The 19,376-nt window shown below is 40.8% G+C and overlaps 1 protein-coding gene across 2 annotated transcripts in view; it reads right to left on the reverse strand.

The window, feature by feature from the left end:
* The window catches only part of AXL (AXL receptor tyrosine kinase), a 128,487-nt gene that overhangs the window by 40,630 nt on the left and 68,481 nt on the right, over positions 1-19,376 (reverse strand). For both annotated transcript variants that reach the window (XM_089684266.1, XM_089684265.1), the window contains exons 7-9: positions 4,566-4,761; positions 302-441; positions 57-201 (exon numbers count right to left, since the gene is read on the reverse strand). In XM_089684266.1, coding sequence (XP_089540392.1) covers positions 57-201; positions 302-441; positions 4,566-4,761 — 481 coding nt within the window. The remainder of the gene's footprint in view (positions 1-56; positions 202-301; positions 442-4,565; positions 4,762-19,376) is intronic.

Genomic DNA, 19,376 nt, shown 5'->3' on the forward strand with positions numbered 1-19,376 from the left:
AAAACTCTGTTAAGCATAAAATGATCATAGACCAATCTTCTACAGTTAATATTTACCATCATTTTTGAAAGTGGCAATAACAGGATCACTCCATGGGCCATCACCAGCAACTGTGTAGGCAGAAACCCTCACTGTCAGATTGTGGACTGGATATACAATCTCCAAGATCACCTCACTGTTAAGCCCAGCATCCATCACAACCTAAAACAGAATATTATGTGCAGGTTAGGTAAACAAGTAGCCAGGTATAGTAGCACAAGTCAGGTACACACACAGGACAGTACTGATACTCAGTTCATACCTCTGGTTGGTCCTTGGATTGGTATGCCAGCTTGTACCCTCTCAATACACCATTCAGTGGTGGTCTCGGCTCCCTCCACGTCACAAGGGTAACAGTGTCATTCTTTATTGCTGTGACATTTTCAGGTGGACCAGATGGAACTACAGGGGGAACAAAAGTCTCCTATTAATGGATCTTGCTGCTGTCTGTATCTCCACTACCACTCGTTGTTGACCTTTGGCTTGTTCTTCGACTACTTCTGCTTGATCCCAAACTTGCAACTATTTATTACTGACACTTGGCGTATTTACTGATTATCCTTCTGCTTGATCCCTACCTGCTATATCTACTACTGGACCCCGGCTTGTCCAGCTCTTGGTGAGGTAATCCTGAGGATCGCAACCTAGCATTAACATGCAGCAAAACCCATCTCCACCATCAGGAGTGCTGGTGAACACTGGTTAGTACTTATACTCTGCACCTCAGGTGAGTCTGTGTCCTCCGCCAGGGTGCCCTGCTTACAATACCTATCCTGCTGGAAGGTGGGGGACCCTCTAATGCTGTAGCTACTGGTCTCTGAGGCTGACCCCTGACCATGACAGCTACATTAGTTAGATTCACGGGCAGACGGGTAAATCCCCAAAATGTTTCTTCTATTCAAGTACAGAGTGAGCCACAATGTTAGAAGTGCTTCTTTTCACAGATGGAGACTGTTCAACTTGTTGCAAATCCTCTGTACACTGAGACTGATCCTGTATTCTCATTGAGAACAGGAAATAAAGAGTTGGATCATGTGTGTTGCACTGGTCTCTGGTGGAAATCCAAATAAACACGGATCCTGACACTTGAGAGGTTGGGCAGATATCTGCCTATCTATGGCTAGTTTCTAAGCTAGTAAGTATAATCTGACCTCGCTCAAGCATCTATTCCATTTGCCTGGTCCCTTATGACCAATGTTACCATTCAGGTATAGGCTATGGACAGGGGATGAAGAGATGTGCTGCAATATCTCTGAGGACAAATTAGACTTTACAGATCAATGTTTTCTAGCCTGTCTGATTACTACTATCCTGTAGCTGGAAATGTCATCTGGTGCCTCAAAGACATGGCTGGAGCAGGAGGCTACCAATTAACACCTATAAACATCATTAGTCTCTTATTTTATACCTAGATTGTAATTGCCAACAATCAACTCACGCACAATGTGGCTTTATTATTTATAGCATTCAATCAAAGAGCATTTCTAACTACATTAAAGAACAGTTGGACAGGTCACATGGGGATTTCCCACTCCTAGACATCATAATTTTTTTTTTGGAATACACTCAACATGTTTAAGCTGGCATCATACAAAAACTAAAGAAAAACAGTGTTTGGCCACCTTCACATGGATGATTAGGTGCATACAGAGAATTCCAGTGGCAAGAATCAGCAGATTCCTGTGGTTGGGACCACAGGTACATGCGAACAGCTGCAGCTGCTCAGCCTGTAACAATCAATGAGGGGCAGAAATAAACTCTCACTATCCACATGTATCTGCACAATGAGCGGTTTACCTGTGGTTAGGGACAGATGCGTCCACGGTTCAACACCTAGTGAAATATTCCCAATGCACACATTCCTTGCAATGGCTGCAAGGTGAGTGGGTGCTGTGACGACTACCAGCTGGGGACCAGTATTGACACAGAATTAAGGGATATGTCACCAGCACACCAAGGATCTTTGAAATTGTGTTCAAAAGCGATCACATCACAGCATTAAATAGCAAAATTTGGGGGCCGTGCAGGACCCCTTTTTCAAGCAGGTGACCAAGAGTTGGACATATAATAACGGTTTGTGTGCACACAGGCAAAGTGTGATGGCTCCAAAGGCACTGCTCAGCCAGTCATTGCTTTGTACCGACTGGGTGGCCAAAACTGTTTGCACACACCTGTGATCCCATCCCAGAAAATCAGCGGATTCTTGTAGCTGGAATCCACTGAATACATCTAATCACGCATGTGAAGGAGGCCTCTGTGCCACATATAACAACCTCATTTTTATCTGGGTTAGAAGATGTCATCTGCAATCCCACTGGCACCATCTCTGCAAATGTTTCAGCTTGTTTAATAATGCATAGCAGCCAATCAAATTTCAACTTCCCCTTATATGACTACTTTTTCAATCTGATTGATTGCTGTGAGTTTGTGCACTTTACATATTTAGCATTACCCTTTGCACTGCCTTATCAAATAAACCGTGCCTTAAAATTCACATGTATCATCGTGAAAGCCAAAACCACCCTGTGAATCTGCCAACTATGAGGTTGACATATATTGTAATTAGGTGGGCTGCTAAACTTAGCACATGTCCCTATTGCACATTGAAATATACTTAAGCACAACAGGTGGGGAATCCTGCCTTGGCCAAAGACTCCAGCCAAACTTTACAAGGGGGTGTTAAACCCTCTTCAACTCCCCGAGACCTTTTTATGGAATTCCCTGCATTGTGTATCCTAATATTCACTCATTTACATTTTACTTTCTGGTCACGTAATGAAAACTCTGGAGCTGTGGAAAGGCAAAGAGATTCAGAACAAAGGCAAGTGGTTAAAAAAAAAAAGTGAAGTGAAATAAATGGACATATCAGAAGGAGAAGTGGAGAGACGCTGGGCCCACCACTGCCGGAATTGTGGCAAGGGTGCTGACACAGACAGAAATGCTTGTGTCTTGTATACTAATTAACCTGGGGGCCCGAGCTGAATAGGAGCCCCTCTGAAAGGTTCAGTTGCTTTCCTTCCTCTGCCAGGAGAAACACAGACACAGAGAAAACAGAATTACATGATGCTTGAAACAGAGGCTGTAAAAAGAAAGAACTAGTCGACACAGAGATACTTGGAAAGAATGTCGACATGGTACACAGGCAAGATGGTACACTTACAGAAGCAGCTGTAAAACTAATAAAGTCGCTGAGCTTAAAATAAGCTGTGAAACCAATGAAAATCATATTTAAAATATAGGTTTGGGTAAAACAAAAAAATAAAAAATCAGCACAAGCGACGGTATTTAAATTCAATGCACAGTATCCTTTGTGCTGTTGGCTGCTTTCTTAGTTGAAATCTAAAGTCCTCTGCATCCTCCCATAACCCTGCAGCCATAATCCACCAGTTCAGTCCTCCATTTATATGTAGCACTACCCCCACAGGAGCCGCTACTATTTTGGGCCTTTTTCCCCCACTCACAGCATACACGGCATATTTAGCATTCTTCCTCTGGTTCAAAGAACAGTTTAGGGGTTTCATTTAGGGCTTTTATTAGAACAGTAACTTGGATAGAGAAGGGAGCATGAGATACTCCAAAACTGTAGAACACCTTGAGGACTGCTTGGATGCTTTGTGCAAAACTGAAGGCTGTCTTGCACAACTCCTGGATGTACTTGGCAAACTTCTAAGCAGTATTGCATGCTCTTGGCTGCGTGCACAACTCCTGGCTGCACTGCACTTGCTTGGGGGGTTAGACCCCCCCCCAGTCACTTCTTCCTCCCACCAACTCTTATATGGCTCTGCTAAATTTCTGGACCCAGCTCTCTTTGGTAGGACACCCAGCTAAGCCTAGCTAGGACCTCAATGTCTTCAAAAGCTCCTCTGGCTTCCTCCCTGTCTCTCTGCCCTAGGGGTCTCCTCCTGAAGGACTGCACCCAGAAACCCTTCACTCTGCTGCCAAGCCTCAGGCTACATATGGGCTCCTTCTCCACCTTCCGGGCACAACTCCCCAGGAATTGATAGGGATTCTGAGGGACTAGCTTCCTATCAGGTCCACCTGCCTCGTGATTGGCAGGGGGTGGATTTCAAAGCAGCTATTAGACTCACTCTGCCTCACTGGTTATTATTATTACACAGGATTTATATAGCACCAACAGTTTGCTCAGTGCTTTACTGGTTTCTAGGAAGCTGGCTGCCTGCATTCTAGCAACCAGAGAAGCAAATACAAAACACAATAAAATAAACAACAGAACACCTTCCCCCACCCCCCAAAGCTCTGCCTGTCCAATTTTAAGTTGGTCTTAATTACCTCCAATTTTGTTATCTATGAATTAGTGGTATTTATTTTTTATTTGTTGCAGCCAAAACAACACATTATAAAATTGAATCTGTCATGTGTGTTGGAACTGTTACTGGAACTGTTGTAATGAATTTGGCTCAGGATGTTTTAAAAGGTCAATACCACTAGAAAAGCATCATAGATGCTTTGACGTCCCCTGCATATATCCAGTATACAGTATTTCAGCATAGGCCACACCTTCATACCTCCTTCCATAGTTTCCATAGCAACCCATTCTGTCCAGTGGGACACCCCTTCACTGTTCAGACAGGCCACGCGGACATCATATATTGTGTAGGGAGCCAGGCCGCTGATCACATGGCTATAAGGGGGTACATTTATGTTCTGGTTATAGATCTTGTGATGGGGCACTAGACCAAGATTTTTGTGAGGTGTAGTAGCCTAAAGAAATAAAACTGACAGTTAGATACATGCCACAAACAATTCTGTACAAAAGATGTTTTATACTTTTTTGAAGAAGATAGCAATATTCTTTGAGGTTGCATATTTGTTTATTGATGAGTACTTCAAATATACATATTAAAGTGGTTGTAAACCTCAGACATGAAATATGAACAAAGCATAGCCCTCTATAGTGTGTACTCGGCTCAATCCAGAGCACTAAATGTCATTTCTGTCTGCTGGTTTCTCTGATATCTGAATGAATCACTTCTCACAGGGGAGGGACCTCCAGCAGATTGACAGCCTCAGCTCTGTTCCTGTGAGCTGTGTGGAGGGGGGTTTGTCTCTTCCCTCCAGTCAGCTCTTTTAGAGCTCTTCTCCCTGAGCTCTGCAGAGTGTAATTTCAGCTCTCATGCAATACTGTACACAAATGTATTAATTTATTTAGTTTTCACACAAATATAGCTCTCTTTTGGTGGTATTCGAACACCTCTGGGTTTTTTATTTTTTATTATATAAATGAAAAAAGACCAAAAATCTTGAAAAACAAATGTTAACTTTCTACTATAAAACATATCCAATAAAAACATCTAATTTCTTCATAAAATTTGGCCAACTTGTATTTTGATTTGGTACAAAAAATCCCAATACATGTATATTGATTGGTTTGTGTGAAAGGTTTAGCATATACAAATGACGGAATACTGGAATTTTTATTAATTTATTTATTTATTTTTGTGTGCTAGTAATGGCAGTGGGACTGTGATAGTGTGGTGGGCTATCTAACACTAACTGACACTGGGTGGAAACTGACTGACACTGACATCTCCAATGACACTAATACAGTGATCAATGATAATACTATACACTGTCACTGTACTTATGACACTGGCTGGGAATGGGTTAACACCTAGGGGCACATACACTGTAAATATGCCCTTTTAACTCATATTTTATCATTCATTTTGTATATTATGTATTAGATCACAACATTTTTCTGACTACTCCCTGTTATTAGAATACAAAAGTAATTGTTTTCACTCTTCCTCATCCGGTGCTCTGATAAATTGCTGTAACAAAGAAAAGTCCCAGAGAAACCTCAGTGGTTCAGCAAATGAGGAAACACGAGAGGAAAGGAAATCAAAACTTAGAAGTGGAATTCCGAATTCTCCAAAACTGATCTATATTCAGCAAAAGTTTACGTGTCTGTGTCTACAGGCCCAATAAAAACAATGGACTGCATTTAGATCATAAAAAAAGCACAAATGTCTAAAAACATGGTGTTTTGAAGCGTCCACGTGTAAGAGCCTATAATGTTTTCCTGTTTTTGTGCCTTGGAGAAATCTACATACAAGAATTATCCAGTTGACTTCCGGAAGATTTACCCCCCTTCATAACCAGGCCATTTTTTTGCTATTCAGCAAATTTATGTCATTTTTTCCTACAAATAGAGCTTTCGTTTGGTGGTATTTGATCACTACTGGGGTTTTTTTTTGCGCTATAAACAAAAAAAGACCAACAATTTTGGGGAAAATTTTTTTTTTTACTTTCTGTTATAAAACATATCCAATGAAAAAAATTTAAAAAATAAAATTTCTTCATAAATTTAGACCAATATGTATTGTGCTACATATTTTTCGTAAAACAAAAATCCCAAGTGTATATTAATTGGTTTACACAAAAGTCATAGCATCTACAAACTATGGTGTATATATACTGGAATTTTTATTTATTTCATACACTAGTAATGGCGGTGATCAGTGACTTATAGCAGGGCTGCAATATTGCAGTGGGCACTCTGACACTAACTGACACTTTGTGAGAACCAGTGACACTTATACAGTGATCAGTGCTAAAAATATACACTGTAACTGTACTAATGACACTGGCTGGGTAGGGGTTAAACATCTAGGGTGATAAAAGGGTTAACTGTGTGCCTAACCAGTGTTTTTGTGTGTACAGTGTGCTGCTTTCACTAAGGGATGTGCTGGATTTTATTCCCTGCTTTTCAGGGAAACAAAATCCAGCACATCCCCACTGACAGGACATAGCTTTGCATTGTTTACACATGCAGAGTTCCATCCAGTGTGTCTCCTCTTAACCCAATATCTCTTCCTTCTCTCCCAGGGATAAACTCCACTTGATTTAAATGAATCCATTCCATAATGTGTGCTTGTAATGACTCCTCCCTCATTTCCATCTCATCTCCTAGTGCGTTCATATATACACTCAATTTAGGAACTAATTGTTATTTAAATTTCCTATATTATCTCACTGTATAACCGTCTGGTGCAGGGCTCCTCCCTGCGACTGTACTCTTCAGTGCCCCTTGAATTTCTTCCTGTGTTATTGGTTTTTCTAAAAATGCCAAATTTTCTTCTCCCAATCTCGGTAATCCCGCCTCCTTTAAATGCATCTGTCTTTTTCTAGTTCTTTCTACATCCCCTTCTTTTAGGTTTTTCAGTTTTACATCGCATAACTTCCTGTAGTATTTTTGAAATACATTAGCGATATCAGTGGTTGAATATACCAATTCTCCATTATCATCTTTCATTTTCTCTATAAAGTTCCTCGATTTCTTATTTCTCAATGTTCTCATTAAATATTTACCAGGTCTATTCCCCCACTGATATCTTTCTCTTGCCATCATATTATATATTCTCCTCGTTTCTTGTTCCATTAAGTTGTTTAGTTCATCTCTTTTTTTAATTATTTTCTGCTGAATATCTTTTACTGTTCTCTTTATGTGATTGTTCTAGTTCATATAATTCCCCTATTAACGTGTTTATTTTCTTCTGCTGTTCTTTCTTTTTTTCCAATCCTATTGCAATCAGAATTCCCCTGATTTATGCCTTATGCGCTTCCAACACTGTAGCAATTGAAACTTTCTCATTTGCTTTAAAGAATTTTGCTATTTCTTTTTTTATTCTCACTTCCGTCTCATGATCCTAGAGGAGCATCTCATTCAATTTCCACATATTTATCTTGGTATGTTCTCTTCCCTATTGTAACTTCATTGTGGACAGGTGTATGATCTGATATTGATGTAACCTCTATATCTACTTTAACCAGAGACTCCAAGGGGTTTATTTACTAAAGCTGGAGAGTCCAAAATCAGACTCCCTTTTGCATAGAAACCAATCAGCTTCCAGGTTTCATTGCCAAAGCTTCATTGAACAAGCTGAGGTTAGAAGCTGATTGGTTTCTATGCAGAAGGGAGTCTGATTTTGGACTCTCCAACTTTAGTAAATAAACCCCCAAGAGTCTATGTTCTATCATCATATAATCTAACCCAGAGTACATTGCATGTGCAGGGGAATAGAATGTATAATCTCTTTCTCTGGAGTGTTTAATTCTCCAGGAATCCATGAGTTGACACTGATATAGCATTTTTGGGATAGATTTTATACATTTACCTCCATCTTGCTGCGCATGTGACGATGTATCCACCTGGGGGTCCATGCAAAAATTAAAATCTCCTGCCACAATTAGTTTGCCCTTCTTAAAATCCAAAAGCTTTCTTAGTGTATTCTTCAGATAAGCCATTAGATTTTTATTAGAACAATAAATATTTGATAATGCACATTCCATTTCCTGTAATCTCTTCCTCAAAAACAGAAATCGACCTTCAGGATCCACCCACCTATCCTCGATATTAAATCTTAAATTCTTTGCTATACCAATTTAGCGCATTTAGTTGGTGAATCTGCATAATACCAGGTTGGATAATAATTAGAGTATAACTTAACATTTGTTTCCTGAGATAAATGAGTCTCTTGTAAAAACACTACTTCAATAGAACGTTGTAATTTTCTAAGAATTCACCGGGGTATTCAATCCCTTTACATTACAGGTCATAAAACTAACCTCTTCCATTTCCTATATTTTCCTTTTTCTCCTACTATATTCGTCCCGAAGGAAGTACAGATATTTATCATCAGGAACACAAAGATATCTCCACCATAATCCATATCCCCTATCCCTTCCCTTCTCCCGCCCATACCATTCCCTCCACCTTCTCCCAACCCAACTCCCATCCCCCTAGCAACCCCTTGGCCCATGTCTTGTCTTTGAATCATTTGTGGTCCTAGTCCCACTATCGATTCCAATCTGGGGTGAAACTCTGACCACATACACCCAACCAGACCCGTGTCCCCAATCCCTGGGTCGTGAATCCAGATACATGTGTGACCTCCCGTTCCCCGCCTGTCTTCTAAAATTCTTAACCTGCCTAGGAGAAGGAAGAAGAGAGAGGAGGAGAAAAAAAAGAAGTCACCACGCAATTCCTCCTCTGCCCCTCTTATTTTATCTTTGATGAGTTCTCTTTTTGGGGACTAACTGCCATCTCTCTTTTTCTATTCCCATATTTTCCTTTACCCCTTCTTCCCATCCTGGAATGTCTATTATCTGTAGTTCTAGTCTCTCGCAAAAGTACCATAGTTCTTCTGGGAACCTCAATCTTGCAGGGTGACCGTTTTTCCATCCAAATAAACATGCTGGAAACCCCCAGCTACAGTTGCAAGAAAAAGTATGTGAACCCCTTGGGATTACGTGGAGTTTTGCATGAATTGGGCATAAAATGTGCTGTGAACGTCATCTAAGTCACAACAATAGAAGAACACAGTCTGCTGAACATAATACTACACAAACATTAGATGTTGCCATGGTTTAATTGCACATAACATGCAAACATTCACAGTGCAGGGAGGAAAAAGTATGTGAGACCCTAGCTTAATGACTTCTCCCAGAGCTAATTGGAGCCAGGAGTGAGCCAACCTTGACTCCAATCAGTGTGATGATATTGGATGTGTTGCTGACAGCTGTCCTGCCCTTAAAAAACACACACCTGTTTTGGGTTTACTGGTTTCAAGAAGCACTGTCTGATGTGAACCATGCCTCGCAGAAAAGAGCTCTCAGAAGACCTACCATCAAGAATTGTTGACTTGCATGAAGCTGGAAAGGGTTACAAAAGTATCTCCAAAAGCCTTGATGTTCATGTGTCCACGGTAAGACAGACTGTCTACAAATGGAGAAAGTTTAGCACTGTTGCTACTCTCCCTAGGCGTGGTTGTCCTGTAAAAATGACTGCAAGAGCACAGCGCAGAATGCTGCATGAGGTAAAGAAGAATCCCAGAGTGTCAGCTAAAGACCTATAGAAATCTCTGGCACATGCTAACATTTTTGTTGACACATCTACAATAAGGAAGACATTAAACAAGAATAGAGTACATGGGAGGACACCACGGAGGAAGCCATTGCTGTCCAAAAAGAATATTGCAGCACGTTTGAAGCTTGCAAAAGAGCACCTGGATGTTCCACAGCACTACTGGCAAAATATACTGTGGACAGATGAAACCAAGATTGAGTTGTTTGGGAAGAACACGCAACACTATGTGTGGAGAAAAAAAGGCACAGCACACCAACATCAAAACCTCATCCCCACTGTAAAACATGGCGGAGGGAGCATCATGGTTTAGGGCTGCTTTGCTGCCTCAGGGCCTGGACGGATTGTTGTCATTGATGCGAAAATGAATTCCAGAGTTTATCAAGACATTTTGCAGGAAAACAAACAACCATCTGTCCGCCAACTGAAGCTCCGCAGAGGATGGGTGATGCAACAGGACAATGACCCAAAGCATACAAGTAATTCAACAAAACAATGGCTGCAACAGCACAGAATACTCCTTCTGGAGTGGCTCAGTCAGAGTCCTGACCTCAACCCGATTGAAATGCTGTGGCATGACCTTAAGAGAACGATTCACGCCAGACATCCCAAGAATATTGCTACATTGAAACAGTTTTGTGAAGAGGAGTGGTCCAAAATTACTCCAGATCGTTGTGCAGGTCTGATCTGCAACTACAGGAAACGTTTGGTTGAGGTTATTGCTGCCAAAGGAGGGTCAACCAGTAATTAAATCCAAAGGTTCACATACTTTTTCCTCCCTGCACTGTGAATGTTTATATGTTATGTGCAATTAAACCATGGCAACATCTAATGTTTGTGTAGTATTCTGTTCAGCAGACTGTGTTCTTCTATTGTTGTGACTTAGATGACGTTCAGAGCACATTTTATGCCCAATTCATGCAAAACTCCACGTAATCCCAAGGAGTTCACATACTTTTTCTTGCAACTGTATATCGTACGTTTTGTTTTCTCATCTGTTCCAGTAATGGTTTCAAAGTTCTCCTTCTAGCCATTGTCTCTGGTGTTATATCAGCAAAGATTTGTAAATTAATTTCTTCATATTTTATGGCTGGCATCCTTCTTAACTTCTTCCATAGATCTACTTTATCTTTGTAATAATGAAATCGCACAATCACATCTCTGGGATGTTCACTCACCTTTCACTGGGGTCTTCCAATTCTGTGTGCTTTGTCAATTTTCAATCGATCTGTTACTGATCTATCCATCATTGTGTGAAACACTTTCCTCATTATCTCCATCAAATCTCCTTGTGATGTCTCGGGCAAACCCCATATCCTCAGGTTATTCCCTCTATCTCTGTTCTCTTGATCTTCCAGTTTATATAGCAGCTTTATTTGTTCCTTTTGCATGTCCTCCATTTGTTTTTCCAAATTGGTTATTACTTGGCCATGTTTATCCAGTTTTCCCTCCGTTTCTTCTACTCGTGATAGGACTTGCCCCAGATCCTTATGTATTACCACCATCTCGTTTTTTTTATGGAGCGTTCTAATCTCACAAACATTTCTGCTATTTCAGTTTTAGTAGGCATTTGTGAACTTTTCTCTTGTTCTTCAGCAATTTCTATAACCAATTCCTTTTCCATATCTACAGTTTCTTCAATTTGACTTAGATTGGATACTCCCAAGGACAATCTAGAGCGGTCACCGATAACATTTTCTGTCTCCCGTCTTCCACTTGCTCCACGTTGTCTCTCTGGGGTTTGACCCTCTGGACTTTTCTCTTGTGGGGGCATATATTTCTTAATTGTACTTGTACTTATTTTGGATGTTTTGGTCCTTTCCCCTTTTGCAGATTTACTCTTCATAATGTTCATATAATATATCTGTCTTTTTAATTCAAAGGACAGAAGGTTACTTCCACAGAATAGATTGGGGTTATAGTTCACTGTGAGTATTCTTATTTCTTTTATTTGGCATATACTGTAGAAATATTAGCACTTAGCTCTCCAGTTTGTCCCTTTTCCAATTTCCTCCCTTGGGTCTCTTTATACCACTTTTCTTTCTTGAACCGTTTCTTCTACCCCTTCTAGGCCCACTAGGTGATCCCCCCAAAAGTTCCTTTTAACATTGTAAGTCAATTTAAATTTTAGATTTAGACTCACCACTTCCCACAGCCCCTCTTACACCACCTCTGTTCTACCTTCATCTACTTTGCTACTGCTGCTGTTTCCTTGCTGTTTCTCTGTATACCGAGCACCATCAAATATTACTCCTCCAATATGAATTGACCACTTACAATTTTGTTGCAGCTGGGTAAATCTCTGATCACACTCTCTTTTCTCTTTTATTGTTGTGGACCCAGGACCATAAAAGGCAAGGATAACCAAGCCTCAGGAGCAGTTGTCAAACACCCCACTCAAAAAAACACTTCATAGTGTTTACTGTACAGGCAAATTTTATTGATAAAAATAAATATCTCCTCCGGTCCCAAAAAGCTTAACTGGTAAACCACACTATGCAAGGGGCAGTGGAAGCTAGAGACCTGCCATATAACAACTCTTTCCAGGAACAATAAGCTCCGTCCTCTGCATTTCACTGTGACATCAGGGGTGATGAAATGCACGGGAGGAACCTATTGTTCCAGCTCTATTCACCCATTTAAGGGGTCCATCTGTGAGGTGAGCCCATAACCAAAGGGGTCTGCAAGTTTCTGCACTGGTGGATTTTTCACGTTACACAAGGACCTTTTAGATCTTGAACACTGGACCATTGTTTATAGACTATACAGATTAATTTAGATTGGACTTTATTTCTCCACCGTGTTTTGAACTTGTTTTTGTCAATAATCATCACATTTATGAGTATATATAGCTCTATGTTATTTCACATTTTTGTTAGTGCAACACTTATATATATTTATCTGTTTAGATTGATTTTTAAACACGCAGGTGTTTGTAGCTCTGTCTCATTTTTATTTTTGTTGATGTACACTTTCTTGTATTTAAACCAGACATTACATCTATAACCTACATGACCTGTCCACTTGATATGACTGTAATGCAAATTTGCTAATTCTTTATAGTCTAATCTAAATGTTCCACCTTAAGTGACCCTAATCAGAAAGCACTTGTGTTACCTATTACACAAAGAGTTTTCTTAAAAACAATATCCAGAAATAGTTTCGTTTCTATACATGTCCTGAATGAATGCAGAAGTAAGAAGTTGCATTCAGCAATAAGCATTTCCTCTTTCATTGTCTGTTTACCCACTGAGGACCTATGGCCCTATGAAGTCAACAACTTCGCAGAATATGGTCAGCTCATCACTTATACTTCTATACATAGGCAAGTTAAAGTAGAACTGAAGCTAGAATGTTTTGTACGTTTTAGGAATAGATTAGGTAGGGCTTAGAACCTCTGTGTGTTTTTTATCTGTCTGTGGACATTTGGTGGAGTTTTATTCACTTCCTATCCCAGAGTCACAACAGGAAGTGAGAGAAAATCTCTCCAAAGTGAATGGAAATCCCATTTATACAGTTGTCACCTGAACAGCTGTCCTATTTGGAAGATATCCTCTCAGCTATACTTATGACAGCCTTAAAATGGTTTATTTCTTATGAATTCTTTTTTTGGTGATGATATTGACCAGGAGAGGGTGAATCTATATATCAGGGGTATACACAAAAATAAAAACATGGCAGGTCTTTTGAGGCTTCCCTATTGTACCCAGATAGGATAAAAAACACAACAGAACTATAGGTCATTAGCTCAAAATTGCTACATCAAGCACATATCCCACAGAAGGCCAGTAGTATTCGATTACCATATTGTAACCCATCTGCAAAATCACCAGAGAAGAGAACTTTTGTGCTTAAATATCGTTTTTTGGTTGCCACAAAACTGCCAAAACCATACAGATGAGCTCTTGAAGGGTGCTGCTTGACAATGTTCATCTTCATCTAGAACACCCGTACTCAACCAGGGTTACCAGAGGTTCCTTGGGCAATGAGCAATTTCTACTTCTCAGATAGGTTCCCACTGACACCAAATATCTTTTTAGCTGTCTGTAAGGTTAAGATTCTTTCTAGTGACTGTCAATGTATGGGCATGCTTCCCAATGGGGTAAGGCTAATTTTCCGTGAGCTGTAGATACAGAGCTGTAGATGACACTCCCAAGGTGTGTTTAATGTTATTGTCCCAAGAAGACCTTATCACCAGCCTATTTATTTCCACAAAAATCTTCCTATAAGATTTTTACATAAGTATTCACATACTGTCCTCCAGTTGCTGTTCCTTGGGCATCCCATATACCCCTAGACCCCATCCAAGTTTTTAACCCCTTAATAAAAAAAAAATTAAAACCAGCTCAATGACTGTTTACTGACTACAAGTATGTAAGTGTGGAAAATGTGTGTTTCCTGGCTATGCAGAGCATAGGGGAAGCAAAAACAAATTAATCGGCCCTCGAGAGGGTAGTGTTACATTAGCAACTAAAATGAATGAATTGATGTATCTAAAAAATTGCCCTACTCCAGGTTTGTATTGGTATGTAAAGATCCTTCAGGCTACACTCATCACACTCATTCCACCACTACTTACTAAAAATGCCAGCATGCTGCTATGTCATCACCCTCCTCTACACATTGCATGGATTGTGATAAAAGACAGATCACCTAAAGGTATTCCGGAACACTCAGCAGACACCATTGTTACCAGTGAGTAATGATGTCCCATATATGACCAATATTATCCCTCACTGCTCTCCAGAAATGTGTCTCAAGGAATGTGACAATGCCATTACCTCCCATTATGTGGCAAGCAGATACTCAGTACAGATGTGTGAAATAGAAAAGGCAAAGGTTATGAATTTTAATGGGAGGTCACTCGCTGGAATTAGTGAACTCTATTCCTAGGAAGTATTGACCCATTAAACTGTCACTAGCCTAGAACTACAGTATACTCCAGATTTAGGAGGATCTGGAAAAAGTTAAAGTGTATCTATGGTCAAAATGTAAAATCCTATATTAATTTCCACACTGTATTTCAATTATTTCTAGCCTACTTCTATTAATCTGAAGGATCTCGAACCAGAAACACACACAGATCCATAGCTCCGCTCAAGACTGGTCTCCCTTGTACAGGGACAACCTGAGTTCTGGCCATTATAGCCCATCTCCAATCTGCATTGAAAATATCCCCCATCCTTTTGAGCAAGCCAGGAGTAGTGAAACGCGTCAAGTAAGGTTGCTTGTTGGGTGGAGACATTGCTGTATACAGTAAATTCATTGATTATTAAAAAAAATACTGTAAGAGGGGCAAAGTAGAGTGCTGTTGATATTCATTCATATTTCCAATGAACGATCTTGAGGTTTGTAAACTTATTTTGCGAAGAGCCTCCACGCTTTTACTTCTTTAAGTTGTGTAACATGTGTAGCACTAACCCCTTAGGAGTCGCTAGACGATTTGGGTCCCCCTATAGCCCTGCACAGCTGGGCATCACGCATCTTCACACAGTCTTGCATCCACAGTCAGAAATCAGTCTTTGAGGGATTTAAATTGGGATAAGGTCTGGGGTGTACAGGATGCCCAAGGATACCGATAACTGAGGACAACGCCATAGAACTATTCACAATCCTCCTCTGCAGCACAGTCTCTGTTGGAGAGCTAGCCAGTGTCTCCTTAGTGTATCCCCCCAGAACCTAGATGAACTTCTCCTCTTCACCCAGCAATCTGTTCCTGAACAGGGGATCCAGTTCCTGCCACTTTAAAAGATGCACAGTCACTGGTAGGTGACTAATTTAGTTTTCCACCAGTGTGCTTTTAGGTGTACTCACTCAGATCCTCTCCTGTACAGCTTGTGTGTTGGTGGCTGCTACCAGGCCTATCAGCTGGGCAGCTCCTTCCCTGCCATACAGGTGATCCTCTCTCAGGGGGCCGATGAGCTCTGAGTTTTCCTCCTTTCAAGCTCCAGGCCTGCAGGTAGGCTCCTCACAGCCTCCTGCTCTCAGCCTCACATTTTCCACCCGAACTCTCCTTCTACTCTCCTCCAACTAAGCAGGCTCTTTTAAGGGTGTCCAGCCCCTTGCCAACCTCTTGCTAAGGATTGGCTAGGACCCCTCAAGAGTACATCCAGCCACTCCTCAGGTCCACCCACTGCTTCTGGAGCCTTCCTCCAAAAGCCCCAGAGCAGGGTGAAATTCCAAAGGGGCTGGCCTGCAGAGTCTCTCAGCCCTGACCACAATTTGACCCCTCTCTGGCTAGGACATCTGGGCTGCTCAGCCCTTGTCTAACCATTGGAGTCTAGCTCCCTCTAGCTAAACTAGGATGGTGCTACACATGTACTCACTATACCCTGTAAGTAGGCACTGTTGTGTCACACATTTCACAAAGCCTGCTTTCTGAATTCTGAACTACAGAGGAGCTGATAGGAGGAGTTTCAGGAAGCAAAGTCAGTACAGGAATCACTGCTTGCAGGCAGCAAGGTACCGTGGGGCACGTAGTCCTTAGAAATTGAGACGCAACTACAAAGCATGCAGGGAATACATGAATTTATGGAACGAGATGGCAGCAGACAGGCAGCAATCAGAACATGAAAAAAGATTTTCAAGTAAGTTTATATAGCATAGTGAATTATAACTATTGTTTGTATTGTTATCACAATGCTGATGTTATAAAATGAAAGTGTATGCTGTGACCCTAGATTTACTTTGTAAATCCCAACAATTTCCTTGTTTGCTCCCTTTTGGTGTTTTAACTGCTTCTCTGCTGCCCTGTAGCAGCAATACTGCTACAGGGTGGCAGGGGTGCGCAAAATCATATATATATATATATATATATATATGGGATCTTGTATTTCCAGGTAGGGGGCGAGCGCGAGGCATGCACGCGCGTGCCCTACCCACGCTGTCATTCGCGACAGCACAGCCACCCAGAGCAGTGTGCTTACAGTGAACCACCAACCCACTGCCCCCCAGTAAAACACACACAGCACACAGTTAACCCTTTGATCGCCCCTCATGTTAACCCCTTCCTGCCCAGTGCCATTAGTGCAGTGTCAGTATCAGCACTGATCACTGTATTGGTGTCACTGGCAATGTCAGTGACACCAAGTCAGTTCCCCCCAGTGCCAGAATGCCTGCCGCAGTCCTGCTATAAGTCGCTGATCACCACCATTTACTTGTAAAAAAACAAATTCCACAAAATTTCATGTAAACCAATTCATTTACACTTATTGGGATTTTTTTTTTTTAGCAAAGACATGTAGCAGAATACATTTTGGCCTAAATGTATGACAAAATTAGATTTTTTTAATATTTGTATGTTTCTACTGGACATGTTTAATAGCAAAAAGTCAAAAATATTGTTTTTTCTCACAATTGTTGGCCTTTTTTTTATAAAAATAAAAAATGCACAGGTGATCAAATACCACCAAAAGAAAGCTCAATTCGTGGGAAAAAAAGGACGTACATTTCGTTTGGGTGCAGCGTTGCATGACCACGCAATTGTCAGTTAAAGTAACGCAGCACTGTAACGCAACAAATGGCCTGGTCAGGAAGGAGGGTAAATCCTCAGGAGGGCAAGGGGTTAAATACACATTTGACATTTTTGTTAACTTTTTTGGTATTTTTTCAACTAGTGCTAAAAATACCAGTTGATCCTGCCATGAATCTAGCAAGCTGATGACTTGCCGTGCGCTCTTATCAGTTTGCACTGTTTCCAGCTACCTCTGTGGATTACAGAATACCTTTCCCCAGGGCATGAAGATGAGTTGAGGGGGAGGTGTTCTGTAGTCCTTCCCTAGGGTGACAAAGCTGCTCCTTTACAGATTCAGTCCAATGAGTGAGAATTGTCACACTAGGACAGAAAGTTGGTTGCTGGCAGGATCGCTGGGTGACAATAAAGGAAAAAAGGCTGAAAAAGAAAAGAAAACTAATGCAGCCTCCACATCTAAGGACCTGCAAGCTACAATATATTATATTTTTGTATCTGAGTTTAGATATAATGGGATTGATTTACTAAAACGAGAGCATGCAAAATCTGGTGCAGTTGTCCATGGTAGCCAATCAGCTTCTAACTTCTGTTTGTTCAATTAAGCTTTGACAATAAAACCTGGAAGCTGATTGGTTTCTATGTAGAGCGGCACCAGATTTAGTAAATCAGCCCCAATGTGTCACAATCATTAGAACAGTAGTCAAACAGATAAAATATCAACAAATTGTTTTAATTAATTTGAGAATTTTAGTTCAGAACAAAAACAAAATAAAAAAGGCAATACTATGATTTTCATTTTATGAATGATAATAACGATAATAAAATATATGAAGACTCGAGTTTGGGAGGTTGGATATTTCCCATACTACAGAGCCATTATATTCAATGGCTTCCTCCAATGTGCTTCTTATGATTGATGCAAGGCCCAATAGAGGATGAAACAGCAGAAGTGCTGAACTCCAACATCCCTCAACTGCTGGAATGTGTCCTGTCATAGTCATTACACAACCCTTATAGGAAACTGTCCTTTAGGGGTTGTGTAATGACTATGATTGGGTGCTGGATGATGGTAACTTACTATTACTTTTTAGGTGTAATACATTACTTTTAAATGTGATGTTACTTTTTAGCATTTGAAAACTTTTTGGAGCTAAAATGACAGACAACACACGTGTAAGCAAACCTTAAAGTGATACTAAACCCACAACAGTAAAATCAGTCTTTATATGTGGTAAAGCATGCTTGTTATACTCACTGTGGCACCTAAGGGGTTAATCCTCTGCAATGTGTAAAAAGGCTGTTTGATCCTGTCTTCTCTACCCCTCCTCTTGTTCAAATGTTCAAATGTCCATATCTGAACTGCAGCCATTCTGCACATGCTCAGTTTGGTGTGTATTGCTAGAGAGGTTTTTCTTTTGGGGGGGAGAGTGCATGTGATCAGCACATGACCAATCAGCACTGTCCAGACAGAGGTCAGGGGTTTTGCATCCTAGAGCAGAAAGAAAACTCCTACAAGCCTTACCAGTGCTCTGCTGAACACTAATAGAAGTCACAAGACTGCTCTGTACTGCAGATGAGAAAAGGAATTTAGCAGTTTATATGTACTAAAATAATTGCATTTCCGTGTCCTGTGTACTGTGGGAGACCGGATATAGTGAATGCAGGGTCCTGGGAGACCAGATATAGTGAATGCAGTGTCCTGGGAGACCAGATATAGTGAATGCAGGGTCCTGGGTTTAGTAACACTTTAACTCAGGGGTGTCAAACTGGCGTCCCTCCAGCTGTTATGAAACTACAAGTCCCATCATGCCTCTGCCTTTGGGAGTCATGCTTGTAACTGTCAATCCTGCAATGCCTCATGGGACTTGTAGTTTGGCAACAGCTGGAGGGCCACCAGTTTGACACCAGTGCTTTAACTGAATGAAGGTTACAATGCTAAAGCACTCTGTATCATAAACAATTGACATGTTTTTATTTATT

The sequence above is a fragment of the Staurois parvus genome, unplaced genomic scaffold, assembly GCF_062004578.1.
Source record: "Staurois parvus isolate SC_StPar_1 unplaced genomic scaffold, SC_StPar_1.0 ptg000340l, whole genome shotgun sequence".
Lineage (NCBI taxonomy): Eukaryota > Metazoa > Chordata > Amphibia > Anura > Ranidae > Staurois > Staurois parvus.